Source organism: Heptranchias perlo, chromosome 2, assembly GCF_035084215.1.
Source record: "Heptranchias perlo isolate sHepPer1 chromosome 2, sHepPer1.hap1, whole genome shotgun sequence".
Lineage (NCBI taxonomy): Eukaryota > Metazoa > Chordata > Chondrichthyes > Hexanchiformes > Hexanchidae > Heptranchias > Heptranchias perlo.
In genome coordinates, this window is record NC_090326.1 from 17,030,228 (window position 1) to 17,046,638 (window position 16,411).

Consider the following 16,411-nt stretch of genomic DNA (forward strand, 5'->3'; position numbering starts at 1 on the left):
GATCCCTCCCACTCCCTTCCCGCCTTGGGGTCAAAATCATGCCCAAATTCTCCACACACCTCCTGTCAACTTTTTAACCATTATAAATTCATATTTCCACATTTAGAATGTAGCCTTCCCCGCTGGAGATGGTGGCTCTGGCTGGGGTAAGGCTCCATAAATGGCTGCAGCCCTTGCCCCGAGTGGCCACTCTTCATGCGTGGGTCTAGACAAGTGGGGCTATTCGACCATGCATCACAGCCTATTGCACCATGAGAAGCATCACAGCCAAGTCCAATTCTTATCTCGCCCGAAGTCTTCATGTACATTTTCCCAGTTAGTGAATATCGATCAGATATGTGAATCCAAGGCTGAACTTTCCCCTCCTGTGGTCCATGGGCAGAAAGGCCACCTGTAGCCCCAGGTGAGATCAGCTGACCCAACAACAGTCAGAGATTGAACTCGGGACCGTCTCGACCTGTAAGCCTCAGTACCCCATCAGGATTAGTGCACATGAGAAATGACTGCAGGCCAACTCAATGTTGTACAGTAATAGTAAATATCCATGTAATATTTAAATAGTAAACTTTTAAACAATCTTAAAAAAACGCCCTTAATAATTTCATTGTTTTTTTTTCTGACACTGGTAAAATCAATTAAAAAAACAATTGAAATTTGTTACAACTGAGCCTTAAGTTACCTGCCCACTGTGAGAGGAGCTTGCAGCTGTAGAAACACTCGAAGTCTCCAAACAGATACCGTTTGACAGTCTATTGGTAACTGGACCTTGATCTTGATACTTTACAGCACTAGTGGAAGATGGAAGGAGATATCTCAAGAGTGTGGACAATGTTCGTGCAGTTAACTTAAAATTAAAAACAAATCCTCTCTTTGGATTTTTTTTGTCTGTCGACTCTCCCCGTTAACCAACGATCTTTAATCTGGGACATCATACCTGGATTATACCTGGAGCCATCCACTCATTACATAGGAATGGATCTGTGGTCAACACACAAGTAGAATGAGCCCTTATCAAAGCTAGATGGCAGATAATACAATGGAGATATATCCTACAAGCCAGTTAGCCATCTATTGCTTGGTAATTGGTTTACTTCACATTTTAGCACCAAGTGCACCCAATGGCTACCCAGATGGCGTTGACTGGTTTATGCAGAAAGCCAAGGTTCTACAAAGAGCAAGGTGATATTTCCACTTCTACCCCACTTCTTCTCTTCCCCTCCCCCAGAAAAGAAACCTGTGATGGAAGATAAAAGATATTACAGCATCCCCTGTGTTCAATGAAACTAAATTGCTGCTTATCTTCTTCATCTCCTTCCTTAAACGAGAAAAGGTTTGAGGCAAAGTTTCACGGAGACACTGTTCCTTTAAAAGCAGCTGAGGGTATCACAATGGAATCATGTTCGCCAAGTTGGAGTTAAATAGTGTTTCCATTGAAAAAACATTTTATAGTCTTACTCTGGCTGGCAAGACAAACTACAAAGAACGATCACTAGAAACAGTTACAGCAACTACATCTTACTGTCTCTTAAAGTAATTCAACTTTCTTACATTAGGGGGCATTAATACACCAAGAAAATTATGTATCACAATTATGCCATAGAAGGAAATAAAGTACAAATATTTACAGGCAATTTAAGATTTGCATCCATTGATGCATCATATTCCTTACTTGCTACAAAAATCTCAAGTTAATGGACAGGTTACTCTTTGTTTTAAAACAAAGTCCAGTCCAGCGCCACCAATTTGGCACCTGTTATTCCGCACACTTACTTATTAGCTGCTGGATAGTCACAGAGAGGTACTGAGTTGTGGCGATTAGGGAAAAAGGAGAACTGGGAGGGGAAGATCTTGTCTGCATCCATCCTGATAGCCAGTAATACTGGCACAAACCTAGAGACTCAAATGGTACAGCGGTTCCTTTTATAGTGACAGAGCAGTCCAAATGTGAATCGAAACCGGATATTGGTAGGTCACAGCAAATAGTAGAAGATTATAAAATAGTTATGAAAAACTGGATCATGAAAATAGGAATAAGGGAGTGAAATTGGTCTTCGCCAGTAGCAGAAACGGACTCTCAGAGATTGAGCAGCCGATTGGCTATCAACCTGTTTCGTGCTATTGGCGAAGTCCAATTTTACCCCCAAAGTACAGAACAGGAACGTGTTGCAGTAATAGGTAAAACAATGCTTTATAACCTGGCAAGGACACCCTTTTAAACAAAAATGTCTCTCCCCTCCAATTCTGTGCTCTCCCAGTAGCAGCCAAGGGGATGGAGAGTCAAACTAGTCTCAGCCCATTGTCAATATTACTTTCCAAACCAGGTTTTAGGCCAGCTTATAATGGTACAGTACAGACTGGGATCTTACTGACTGAGAATCAGAAGGATGAACTTGTGACCCATCAGCTCACGCAAACGGCACATTAGAATTTCAGAAAGCTGCCCCATTGCCCTGACTGTACCTGAGGGGGCACATGGACAGTTACTGTGCAGTACTGAAGGAGCCTAAGGGGTTTTATATCTTTATAAGTTGAGTTCCTTTTATTGAGCAAAACTGCTCCCATGGGAAATTATAATAGTCTTGGTCTAGTCACTGACTCATCAGATGAGAGCCACTTACTGCGCCTTGTAGTCTTTGCAACTTTGAGGCATAAATCCATTAACTTTTTAAAAAATTCATTCTTGGAATGTGGGCGTCGCTGGCAAGGCTGGCATTTATTGCCCATCCCCAAGGGCACTTGAGACGGCAGTTAAGAGTCAGCCACGTTGGTGTGGGACTGGAGTCACATATAGGCCCAGACCAGGTAAGGATGGCTGGTTTCCTTCCCTAAAGGACATTAGTGAACCAGTTAGATTTTTTCGACAACCCGACAGCTTCAGGATCACTTTGATACCGGCTTTTTATTTCGAGATTTTTAAAAACTAAATTCAAATTCTCAAATTGCTATGGTGGGATTTAAACTCTCATTCTCTGGAATTATTAGTCCAGTAACATAACCACTACACCACCGTACCCATGGTACCCATGCACAGTAACTGTCCACGTGCCCCCTCAGGTACAGTCAGGGCAGTGGGGCAGCTTTCTGAAATTCTAATGTGCCGTTTGCGTGAGCTGATGGGACACAAGTTCATCCTTCTGATTCCCAGACAGTAAGATCCCCGTCTGTACTGTACCATGGCATATTTGCACTGAAGCAGACGCAGGTACACACACTGACCAGAGTGGCACAGGCTGAATTGGTTGTGCGAGAAGTGAAAGCGGAATTAGATCCAAAACAGGAGAAAGTAGAGGTAAAAATCAGCCCTCGAAACTTTCACTCCCCAACAGGCCACTGAGCGAGCTGCTAACCAAAAACACCCAGCTCATCCTGGTGAGAACGTCTGTGCATTTAGCTCCCGATTCTGATCCTCTCACTGTTCCAGGTTTACTTTTCCATCCTCGTCTCATTCTATGTTGGCTGTTGCAGTTTTTCTTTGCCGCACTAACTCGCTCCTTGACTGAAGCGCATGTGATATTTTGCTGTGCTTTTAAGATCAACTTTCCTTGGCTTGAGTGCGTGAGAGTTTAAGACTTTGGCAAATCTAATTCGGACAAGTTCGGGAACATTTCATCATGATAAGCAGCTGATAACTTCGAATACATTTTTCCAGTGTTGGGTACAATCAATCAGAGGACAACACATGGTAAGCAGTGGAATCTCATCGCGTCTCACAAATGGGAAGGCCCGATAAGCATTTCACATTCCTGAGTACCTTACCTTGACCTGGAGGATGTGGCAAATTCTATTTCTGGCTGAGACTTCAATGTAGGCAGACCCTGCAAAGACAATACAGGAGATAGAGAATGGCAGCAGCAGAGAGAGAACAAATACCCAATTATAGCCAACGAGGTTATCAGTCTTCATAGTCTAACAGCAATATATGCAAAATTAGTTACAAACATCATCCCCCTCCCCAGACCATTGAATTCAGGATCCTCCATAGCCTCCTCCCGCCCTATTTCTGTAACATGCTCCAGTTCATGCCCCTCCCTCTTCTCCACTATTGGTGGCAAAGTCTTGATCCATCTCAGCCCTACTCTCTGATCCTCTCTCCCTGCCTCACCTCTTTTCTCCCTACTTTCCAAAGCTGCCTCAGAACCCATCCAACTCTTTGACCACGTCTTTGTAAGCCTCCCTTAATTCTTCTCCTGTTGCTGCCTTGGCACCTGTTCCTGACCTGCTGAAATGCCTTGGGGCCGTTCACGATGTAAAGTGCTACATGTGTTGATGAGCAGATGAGATGCTACAAAGACACACTAAAGGCCAACTTAAAATCTTGCTGACACCTGGGAAGACACAGCCAATGAGAGACCATGATGGAGTCATGCCTGCTGGGTTGGTTTGAATCAATTTGAGGCTGCGAGGTTATGAGATTTGGCTGACAAGCACTCAGCACATAAGGCAACTCATCTGGCTTTCAATGAGATATGTGCAGCCATACATGCACATCCAGGATCGCGCTCCTCTCCCATCAGCGCACCCACAACAACTGAGACTCATCCGTCTACTCAACAGGAGACTCCATCACTACACATGTAGGCCTCATCCAAAGCTTTTGAGTAATAATGAGAGGGGCAGCATATTGCAAAACCACTCCCAGTAGAGGCAGTTCTGTAATATAAACAAAGCTCCCACTGCCCAGGAATCTGCCCCATGTAAGTCTGTAATCTAGGCCGACACTCCCAGTGCAGTACTGAGGGAGTGCTGCACTGTCAGAGGTGTCGTCTTTCGGCTGAGACGTAAAAGCGAGGCCCAGTCTGCCCTCTCAGGTGAATGTAAAAGATCCCATGGCACTATTCGAAGAAGAGCAGGGGCGTTCTCTCCAGTGTCCTGGTCAATATTTATCCCTCAACCAATACCACCAAAAATAGATGATCTGGTCATTTATCAGTGCTGTGTGTGGGACCTTGCTCTGCACAAATTGGCTGTCGCATCTGCTTACAAAACAACAGTGACTATACTTCAAAAGTAAAACAATGGCTATGGGATGTCCTGATGTTGATTCTTTCTTCTTTCTAGTTACACCGCAAAGGAAATTCTAGAGCACTGGTGGCAACACAAAAACTAACTGCAGACGTACAAGCTTGCGTTTGGAAGCTGCAATCCCAATTTCTGGCCGCTGGTATTGCTGGACATTGGGGAAGGTCCGTGCAGGCCAGCAATACAAGAACTGTAAAGTATGCAGTCCTCCTGGTGGCCTGCAGCTGCTAAAAGTGGCTATATACATGTTAGCTAGCTTTAGGTGGGTTCATTCCATCATGATAAGACAATACGCTCACAAGCAAAGTTTACTCCCTCACATAGGATAAGGTTTAGCTGCAACTAAAACAGCTTAGCTGGGGAAATGATGTCTATTGCATTTATACAGTGTCTTTAACGTAGTAAAACGTCCCAAGGCGCTTCACAGGAGCGATTATCAAACAAAATATGACACCGAGCCACATAAAGTGATATTAGGACAGGTGATCAAAAGCTTGGTCAAAGAGGTAGGTTTTCTCATTGAAACATAGAAAAAAACATACAAAATTCTTACAGGGCTCGACAGGGTGGATGCAGGGAGGATGTTTCCCCTGGCTGGGGAGTCTAGAACCAGGGGGTCACAGTCTCAGAATAAGGGGTAGGCCATTTAGAACTGAGATGAGGAAAAATGTCTTCACTCAGAGGGTGGTGAATCTTTGGAATTCTCCACCCCAGAGGGCTGAGGAGGCTCAGTCATTGAGTACATTCAAAACAGAGATCGATAGATTTCTAGATATTAAAGGCATCAGGGCACATGGGGATAAAGCAGGAAAATGGTGTTGAGGTACAAGATCAGCCATGATCTTGTTGAATGGTGGAGCAGGCTCACGGGGCCGGATGGCCTACTCCTGCTCCTATTTCTTATGTTCTTATATTCTTAAGGAGTAGCCTAAAGGAGGAGAGAGAGGAAGAGAGGCGGAGAGACTTAGGGAGGGAATTCTAGAGCTTAGGGCCTAGACAGTTGAAGACACGGCCATCAATGGTGGGGCAAAGGAAATTAGGGATACACAAGAGGCCAGAATTGGAGGAGCGCAGAGAATACGCAGAGTTGTAGGGCTGGATGAGATTACAGAGATAGGGAGGGGTGAGGCCATGGAGGGGTTTGAAAACAAGGATGAGAATTTTAAAATAGAGTATATATAGTTTTTGAGTTCAAAATTGCCAGGCCGAATCCAAATTCCCTATTACAATTCGCCACCTTTATATACCTTTCTGAGCTACGTTCCTTATCAAAATGTCCATGTATGGTAAACTAGAGAGTTGACCAGTAGGTGATCTACAGTACATCTATTGATTGAATGGCTGAGGATAATCTCACAAGCCACTGTGCTGACTCTCTCAGCCCTCTTATCTTGCTCTTCCCAAGGTTGCCCGAGCAGCCTTCAATTAATTATCAATGGGCTTGTGTCCAACGGTACCACGTGTGGTTTCTCTATCAAGAGTCACAAGCATTAGAAGCGGAGGCCCGCTTTATTATTCCAGGAGAGAAGGCAAATCCACGAGATTCACTTGTTCAGCCTCTGCTGTTCTTTGAACAATGTATTAACCCTTTTTTTACCCATGTCTGCGAACTATGCCACCTAGGAGGCTGCACTCTGCGAGTATGGGGAAAAGGCAGCTCTTAAAACGTACCCCATACCGCGGAGGCACTACGGCCACCTTCCTTCAGTTACAGCACTGCCACCAATGTCAGACCTGCATCTGTGGCAATGTTACAACGTAACTTATCAGCTGCACTGGAGGGACAGCAAGATCCCATTTGCTCACACATTGACGTCCTAAACATCCTTAATTCAACAGGAAAAAAAGCATCATTGATGTGAACAGCTACATAAAAAAGTGTGGTTTTCATTAAATAGTGGTTTATTTTTAAACATTGTCACATGCTTGGGAGGAACAGGTGACTTTGGACCTATGGTTCCCAAAGCTCTCCACCACTGGGGGTTTTCCTCACCTCATGTCTGGGTCTGTTGTAGACTAATTGATGGAGTTTGGTCGCTATGATTACTCAACGATTCCATTGTCGTTGTATTGTGCGACTACCGGGATGGTAGAAGGTGAACTAGATGGGCTTTGATCTTTCTCCATCTAGCAAGTTCCATGTTCCTAAGATCTTGAATTGTCTCAGCATTTCATCCCTGGGGTAGGTAAACTGTATACCACGGCCGGGAAATTCCTCGGGGTTGCTGCCACTCTCCCGGCGCTACATCACCGGAAACCCCGGTCATGCACGTAAACGGGGCTTTTCCACCGCAATTGCGGTTAAGCAGCACCGACGGAGCGCGATTTCCCAGGCCCACGTCTTGTAACGTAGGAACACCGCAAGGACTGGCCAGTGTTTGGCTAATATTCCAGCGTCTCCTGGTTAGCTGGAATGGAGACAAGTATCAGCATTCACCCAATAGGCATTGCATCTCTATCTCTACCCATTATCGTGCCTAAGTGGCCACTCTTCACGTGTGAGCCGAGACGGCAAGCGTCAGCAGGTTATTTGACCATGGAGGGCATTACAGTTGAGCCCAATCCTGCTCTTGCAAGGCATCCAAACATATATTTCCCAGCAGGAGTGGATTACAATCAGGAGCACGCATCCTTGCTGATCATTCCCCCAGCCAAAGGCACTGGGACCAATTGTAAAAACAAAAGACAAACTTGCAATTATATAGCACCTTTCATGACCTCAGGAAGTCCCAAAGCACTTCACAGCCAATTAAGTATTTTTGAAGTGTAGTCACTGTTGTAATGTAGGCAATGCGCCAGCCAATTTGCTCACAGCAAGGTCCCACAAACAGCAATGAGATAAGTCACCAAATAATGTGCTTTAGTAATTTTGGTTGAGGAATAAATATTGGCCAGGGCACCGGGGAGAAACCCCCACCCCCTGCTCTATAGTGTCATGGGATCTTTTACTTCCACCTGAGGGCAGACGGGTCCTCAGTGTTTAACGCCTCATCCGAAAGACGGCACCTCCGGCAGTGCAGCACACCCCCAGTACTGCATCAAAGCGTCAGCTTGGATTATCAAGTCTCTGGAGCGGGGCTTGAACCCACAACCTTCTGACTGCCTTTATTACACTACCTGAAGAGCCGTCATCCTAGCAGATGCAGTCTGTGCAGACTCAGGATCGTTCCCATGATCTCGGATGTTCTGGTTGTGACGCTCCCGTACGACATACTCGTACGTAGTTAACTTCCTGAACACTGGAAAAATACAGAAATTACATTCAGCTCATCTATCCTGAAAAGACCATTTTATCCATTTCCACAGCCTGTGCAGTAAGATACAATAAGTTGCTATAAAAAGATTGCACCAGATATAAGATTTGTTACTAAACGTTAAACAACTTGAATTCATAAAGGTCCTTTAACATAGAAATATTAGGAATAGGAGTAGGCCATTCAGTCCCTCAGGCTTACTCTGCCATTCAATTAGATCCTGGCCGATCTGCACCTCTACTCCATTTTCCTGCCTTTACTCCATATCCCATGATATCCTTACCCAACAAAAATCTATCAATCTCAATCTTGAAAGCTCCAATTGATCCCCAGCATCCACATCCTTTTGGGGGACAGAATTCCAAATGTCCCCTTCCCTTTGTATGAGAAAGTGCTTCCCGATTTCCCTCCTGAACGGCCTAGTTCTAATTTTACGATTATATCCCCTTGTTCTTAATTTCCCCACCAGAGGCAACAATTTCTCCATATCGAATCCTTTCAACATACACATAAAAAAAGAATCCCAAGGTGCTGCACAAGTGGAAACTAGCTGGGGGAAATGGGTACTGAGACATGGAGGGAGAGATTAGGAGGGGACACCAAAAGCTCGGTCAACAAGATGGGCTTGGAGGGGGTTTTAAAGGAGAAAAAAAGGTGAAAGATGGAGGGGTTTCTTCAAGACCCTTTACTGATGGATAGGATGCGAGATTTGCAGTTCAGAACTGGCTCAAACAGGATACAGGCCGAGAAATCCATTGATGGTAAGCCCAGTTTATAGGCGTAAAACATGCGCCTAAGCAATAAATCATGGCGGGCGGCATGCATGCGCACAATCTGCACTGGAAGTGCGCCGTGCGTTATATTGGTAAAGGCTGAAGTATAGGCGTCCTGGGCCCATGCCTGAAATAGCCATTAGTCCCTATGCATACGCAAATAGAGGGCCTAATGCCCGTTTCAGGACCCCTTCTCGAAATTGAGCTCTGCTCAATAGAGCTGGCTCTGGGCCTGCTGCGTTCAGGATAACAAAGTCTTTAATCATATCTTCCACTAAACTTTTTACTTTCGTTAATGTTTATAACTCTTAGCAGATTAACAGGAGAGCATCACAATAGGTTAGGGAGGACCAGGAGTCACAATTTTAAGTTGTACAAGACCAGATCTAGGTTAGATGACAGGAGGTGCAGGTGCAGCAAGTAGTTAGGAAAGCAAATGGTATGTTGGCCTTCATTTCAAGAGGATTTGAGTACAGGAGCAAGGATGTCTTACTGCAGTTATACAGGGCCTTGGTGAGACCGCACCTGGAGTATTGTGTGCAGTTTTGGCCTCATTATCTAAGAAAGGATATACTTGCCATAGAGGGATTGCAGCGAAGGTTCACCAGATTGATTCCTGGGATGGCAGGATTGTCGTACGAGGAGAGATTGGGTTGACTAGGCCTGTATTCACTCGAGTTTAGAAGAATGAGAGGGGATCTCATTGAAACATATAAAATTCTGACAGGGCTAGACAGACTGGATGCAGGGAGGATGTTTCCCCTGGCTGGGGTGGGGGTCCAGAACGAGGGGTCATTGTCTCAGGATACGGGGTAGGAGATTTAGGACTGAGATGAGGAGAAATTTCTTCACTCAGAGAGTGGTGAACCTGTGGAATTCTCTACCACAGAAGGCTGTGGAGGCCAAGTCACTGAACATATATTAAGAAGTAGATAGTTAGATTTCTAGACACAGAAAGCATCAAGGGGCATGGGGAGAGAGCGGGAATATGGTATTGAGATAGAGGATCAGCCATAATCATATTGAATGGCGGAGCAGGCTCGAAGGACCGAATGGCCTACTCCTGCTCCTGTTTTCTATGTTTTCCCTGGGAATAGTGAACCTCTGGAACTGTTGCCAGTTTGTGCGGTGGACACCAATTCACTGAATTCCTTCAAGCGAGAGCTGGACCTGTTTCTGGCTGGGGAGGAGATCACCTCTTACAAACTGTGGATAATGCGTAGAATTATCAGGGCCAGAGTGATCTCCTGCACTAGTTTTGATCGCCTGGGGCGGGGATGAGTCAGAGAGGAATTTCCCAGACTTTTGTTCCCCAAATTGGCCTTGGTTTTTAAATCAGGTTTTTCGTCTCTCCCAGGAGATCACATGGTTTCAGGTGGGGTGGGGGGGGTGGGGAGTGTATATGTTGTCTTGCACAAGGTATCACAATTATGTGGGACAGACTGGATGGACCAGAAAGTCTTTTCCTGTCCGTCATTGTTCGTATGTTCGTAATTGTATGTTCACTTGAAAAATAACCCGTGACATGATGTTAGTACGAACCCTCTTGGTGCAGGTAGAGGACACCATCGCGCTTAGAAACTCAGTGGGATCAATCCTTGTCTTCAGCACATCGGCAGTAATCTGATGGAGCGGACTGCCCTCCCGTTATAGAACCTGACCAATTTTTATTCTGCAACAGGTGGCCTTGGCTGCTCTGCCAGATCACCCAACATGTCAAGGATTAGAGGTATGTCAACACACCCGGTCACAAACAATTTTCCGTTAAGATGATTTTGGAGCAACTCTCTCCCAAACCCGAGCTTCTCTCCAAATTATCCACAAGGAAACAACTTTACTTCTCAAATTTCTCACTGTCCCGTGCATCCCCGCCCCACCAAAATAAAAAGATAAAAACGACAATTATATTCATAATCCGGAATGACAAAATGAGAATGTTTTGGCTCCCATCTCACTCACACAGGTAAATGTGAAACCCGAGCAGATGACCAAGTAACATCAGTGAAGCGAGTCCGAGGAGAATGGTGATTACCGCTATGACTAGAATTCCAGCCTGCGTCGTCTCCACGGGAGCAATGGGAAGAAACGCTAACCAAGTGTTGTTTCCTCGAACCTCTGTGGAGATAAACAAAAATGCAATCATTTAAGCGTGGCACCATCTGAGTGATAACACCCCAAAAATCACAACAGCCACTCCAAATCCGTAACATCTAGCTGAACAAAACTCAGACCAGGCCAGCATCAAGAGGAAATACTGAGTTACAACTAGACTCTGGACGCGTATAATTCTGTCCTTGCATCTCAGCTCCATAGCAGGAGCTCAGCAGCAGGATATTCTTCAAGGGTAAAGTTCCCTTTAATAGCAAAAACAAATTGCATTTATATAGCACTTTTAACATAGTAAAAATGTCCCAAGATGCTTCACAGAAGTGTGATCAGACAAAATTTGACACTGAGCCACATAAAGAGATATCAGGACAGGTGACCAAAAGCTTGGTCAAAGAGGTAGGTTTTAAGGAGGAGAGAGAGGTAGAGAGGTGGAGAGGTTTAGGGAGGGAATTCCAGAGCTTAGGGCCTAGGCAGCTGAAGGCACGGCCGCCAATGGTGGAGTGATGAAAATCGGGGACGCGCAAGAGGCCAGAATAATGGAGCCACACCCAAATAGTTGCCGAGTAACTACACATCACGATTCTCCCAGTGTTCAATCCCACCAGGAGTCACGTAGTCTGCCGGGAGAGACAGATAGATGAGAGGGTGGGTTTATTTCTCCTTATCTCGGCCGACCATTTTAAGAAAACATATGTGAGAATGCTTTGCTCACACTGGCACAAGCCAACATTTTGCAAGCACATGTCATTGTTTTAAATAAACGTTTTCTTCAGCTAGTTCCAATGCAGCAGCCAAGGTAAACTGGGTAGAGCACAGCATGGGATAAAACACAGCATGGGATACAAGCTGGCTAGGGGATGGAGAGATTGGATCAAGGCACTGGCTTGATAGCACGTGGATATGAAATTCCCATTCCTATTTAGTAAACTCCTGAACTTCTTTGGGAGTGATACCAACCATCATAGACAATCAAGGGCAGCTTAGAGTTACTTAGAGCTCCAAAAACAGGTCAATAAATTAGCATGCGAGTCTGAAGACCTTTTATGGACGTCACTTTTAAACCAACCAAATCTAGACAACAGTACGATCCTGGTTTGAGCCCCTACTGTTTTCTTTCCTGCTGATGAAAATTCATTGAAAGCCTTAGTAATCTTTGTAATTAATGTCTCCAAGACACAGAAGTAATGGTGGGAAAAAACACAGACTTCTATGCCAGCTGCGTCTCAGTGAGTAACATTCTGGTCTCTAAGTCAGAAGGACATGGATTCAAGTCCAACTCCAGACACTTGAGCACAAAATCTAGACGGACACTCCCAGTGCAGTACTGAGAGGGAGTGCTGCACTTTCAGAGGTGCCATCTTTCGGATCAGACGTTAAACCGAGATCAGACATTTTACAGGTGGCTGTAAAAGATCTCATGGCACTGTTGGAAGAAGAGCAGGGGAGTTCTCACTAGTGTCCTGGCCAATATTAACATCTCAACCAGTGAACTTGGCAGTGAAGTGCTTTAGGATGTCCTAAGGTCATCAAAGGCACTATATAAATGCAAGTTGGTCCTTTCTTGCTAAAGTTGGAAGTTTGAGCCATGAAATTCGTATAGGGGCATTCCACCAGTGAAAGAGTGCAGAGCGGACAGACCCAGTCACATCCCAAATAAAGGGGGTGGCGCCATCGTGTTAATAAGGGCAGTCGAGTGACGCCTGCCCTGATCTGACCTTGTGAAGTGGAGCGGCCCAGAGCTAGCTGCTAATTTTAAGGTAAATAATCCCCTCTAGAATTGATTACCTTTCTTGTGGGATCTTCTGGGGCCTTCGTCAATGCTCCTGGCTGGCAAGAGATCCAGCGAGGCCTTTCAAAGGAGTAAATGGTGGAACTCCCAAGGTAGGCCGGAAACTCTTCCCAGACAACCCCCCCCCCCTGCACCCCTTCCTTCCACTTAGGGAGGATGGGTGGAAGATTCCCACCCCTCCCTTACCAGAAAATGGTTGCCCCAAAGTAAAACGGAGTGGAATCCCTGTCCCATTTTGCAAGCTTTGATCCAGAGATTGGCCGAGTTCCCAATCTTGCTACTACAAAAATATTGGGTCCTGCGTGTCTGGTTTACATTTTAGAAATTTCTGGAGGCCCGACTCAAAAAAAGAGACTGGTGAAAAGTATAATCTCCTTAGGAATACTGAACACAATATTAAGGGGGGGGGAAGTTTTAACTCCCCCCCCCCCCCCCCCCACCACCACCACCCCAGGACAGGCGGGACAGTGGCGTGGGGGGAGGGGGGGCGGGGTGGAGGCAGGTAGGTTAAAATTTCAAAAATCTGAAGCCGACCCCAGCAGCCTGCCTCGAACACGGTTTTAATGGAGGCGAGTTGGGTGGGGGCGGGCGACTAACCTGCTCTCCGGAGGCGGATCAGTTATTTAAATATGTTAATGAGGCTGTTGCCTCAAATGATAACAGGCTGTTACATTTATTGGCTGCGGGCTGGGTCTCCCAGGGCTCAGGAAACCCGGCAGCTGAAGGGAGGCGAGAACAGCCGGATCCAGCAGGTAAGTGCCTTTCCAGCACTGCTTGTGGACCAGGAGGAGCAGGAGTGATTGCCCCCGACTCACCCAGCTAACATGCCAGGAACAATCTTCCCCCCCCCCGCCCGTCTCCCACGATCCCCGACCCATGATCGCTCCCCGACCCGAGATTCGTAGCGCCCCTGCCCCCACGAGCAGTAAGAGAGGACACGAAATTGTAACCGGAGTTGTCTACAGGCCTGATGGCAGCAATGAAGTGGCAGAATGCATTAAATCAGGGATTAGAAAGGCTTGTAGAAAAAACTGGGAGACTTTAATTTTCATACAGATTGGGAAGAGCAGAGTAGCTCAGGTCAGAAAAAGAGTGAATTTCTTGAGTGCATTCAAGGCCCAAAAAGGGGGCCGGCCATACTAGATTTAGTAATGACTAATGAGCCAGACTTAGTTAATAATCTAACAGTAAGGGAACATTTATCTAACAGTGATCATAATATGATTGAATTCAATGTTGTGTTTGAAAAGAAATTTAACAGTTACTAAGATTCTGGATTTTAATGGGATGAGACAGAGACTGATGACATCAAACTGGTCAAAACTGTTATCAGGTAAAACTACAGATTAACAGTGGGAGGTGTTCAAAAAATAATTTAGTTTAATACAGGACCAGTATATACCCCTAAGGAGCAAGAGCTCGACTTACCAAATAAAACAGCCATGAGGTGAGAGATAAAATAAAACTAAAGGAAAGAGGATACAAAAGTGCAAAGAATAGTGTAGATCCAGGGGACTGGGAGAGATATAAAGAACAGCAAAGGAAGGCAAAAAAGATAGTAAGAGCTGCCAAAAGGGAATACAAAAAGAAACTTGTGAGGGGGATATCAAGATTAACACAAAAAGTTTTTACAATTATATTAGAAGAGAAAGGGTAGTCAGAGTAATGTGGGCCCTTTAAAAACAGATGTGGGTAAAATCGCAAATGAAAATAAGAAAATGGCAGACTTGTTGAATAATTACTTTGTGTCAGTCTTCACAGTAGAGGAAGAGGATAATATACCTGACATTGCAGGGAAACTAATAATGAATCAAGGACTGGAACTCAGTAAAGTTCACGTAAGCAAGAAAACAGTATTAGAAAAAATAATGGTGCTAAAGACCGACAAATCCCCAGGACCTGATGGTTTTAAAGGAAGTAGGTGAGGAAATTGCAGATACTTTAATCATAATCTTCCAAAGCTCTCAATTCAGGAATTGTCCCTTTAGATTGGAAAATTGCAAATGTAACACCATTATTTAAAAAAGGTGAGGGAGAGAAATCAGGAAATCATAGACCTGTTAGTCTAACATCTGTTGTGAGGAAGTTATTGGAATCTATAATTAAGTGACTGAGCACTTAGAGAAATTTGAGCTGATTAGAGAGAGCCAATATGGATTTATAGGGTAGATCATGTCTAATGAACCTAATTGAATTTTTTGAGGAAGTAACTAAAGTAGTAGACAGGGGAATGTCTATGGATGTACTTTATGTGGACTTCAAGAAGGCATTCAATAAGGTTCCACATAAGAGACTGTTAACTAAAATTAAAGCTCATGGAATTGAAGGCAAATTATTGACCTGGTTAGGAGACTGGTTAGGCAGTAGAAGACAGAGAGAAGGGATAATGGGTATGCACTCGAATTGGAAGGAAGTGACTAGTGGTGTCCCATCTGTGCTTGGGTCTCAACTATTCACTATATTTTTAACGACTTGAATAACACAGTAGGGAGCCATATATCCAAGTTTGCTGATGACACAAAGATTGGTAACATAGTCAGCAGTGTAGACAGGAGCATAAAATTACAGAGACATTAATAGATTAAGTGAGTGGGCAAAACTGGCAGATGGATTTCAACGCAGATAAGTGTGAGATCATCCATTTGGGACCAAAAAAGGATAAATGGTGAAAAGCTAGAAATACTTTGGAGGTCCAAAGAGATTTAGGGGTCCATGTACACAGATCACTAAAATGTAGCAGTCAGGTACAAAAAATAATCAAAAAGGCTAATGGAATGTTAGCCTTTATAACTAGAGGGCTAGAATAAAGGGAAGTTTTGCTACAGCTATACAAAGCCCTGGTTAGACCACATCTAGAGTACTGTGTACCGTTCTGGGCATCGCACCTTAGAAAGGATATATTGGCCTTGGAAGGAGTGCAGCGCAGATTCAGCAGAATGTTACCAGGGTTCCAAGGCTAGACTAGACTTGTTTCCCTGGAATATAGAAGGCTAAGGTGTGATTTGATTGAGGTTTTTAGCATTCTGAAAGGAATTGATAGGGTAGATAGAGAGAAACTTTTTCTGCTGGTGGGGGAGTCTAGGACAAGGGGACATAACCTTGAAATCAGAGCCAGGCCATTCAGGAGAGAAGTTAGGAATCACTTCTTCACACAAGGGATGGTAGAAATGTGGAACGCTCTCCCACAAAAAGCTGTAGATGCGAGCTCAATTATTAATTTTAAGTCCGAGATCGCTAGACTTTTGCTAGCCAAGGGTATTAACAGATATGGAGCGAAGGTGGGTGGAAGGAGTTAGGATACAGATCAACCATGATCTCATTCAATGGCGGAATAGGCTCGAGATCGAGGGGCTAAATGGCCTACACTCCTGTTCCCATAACCCGCAATCGCTTCCCCCCACCACGATCTCTCCCTCCGCTCCACTCCCCGGCTGCAGCCTCCCAGCGCAGGCATTCCCCCCTCAACA

At 44.9% G+C, this 16,411-nt stretch overlaps 1 protein-coding gene across 4 annotated transcripts in view; it reads right to left on the bottom strand.

Annotated features, from left to right (window-relative positions):
* zdhhc11 (zinc finger DHHC-type containing 11) overlaps positions 1-16,411 on the bottom strand; it is a 127,715-nt gene that overhangs the window by 15,155 nt on the left and 96,149 nt on the right. For all 4 annotated transcript variants that reach the window (XR_010966392.1, XM_068000620.1, XM_068000629.1 and 1 more), the window contains 4 exons: positions 11,006-11,161; positions 8,137-8,258; positions 3,757-3,815; positions 680-788 (listed from right to left, as the gene is read on the bottom strand). Coding sequence is in view for 3 of the 4 variants with exons in the window: in XM_068000620.1 (XP_067856721.1) it covers positions 680-788; positions 3,757-3,815; positions 8,137-8,258; positions 11,006-11,161 (446 nt within the window). In the remaining variant the exon portion in view is untranslated. The remainder of the gene's footprint in view (positions 1-679; positions 789-3,756; positions 3,816-8,136; positions 8,259-11,005; positions 11,162-16,411) is intronic.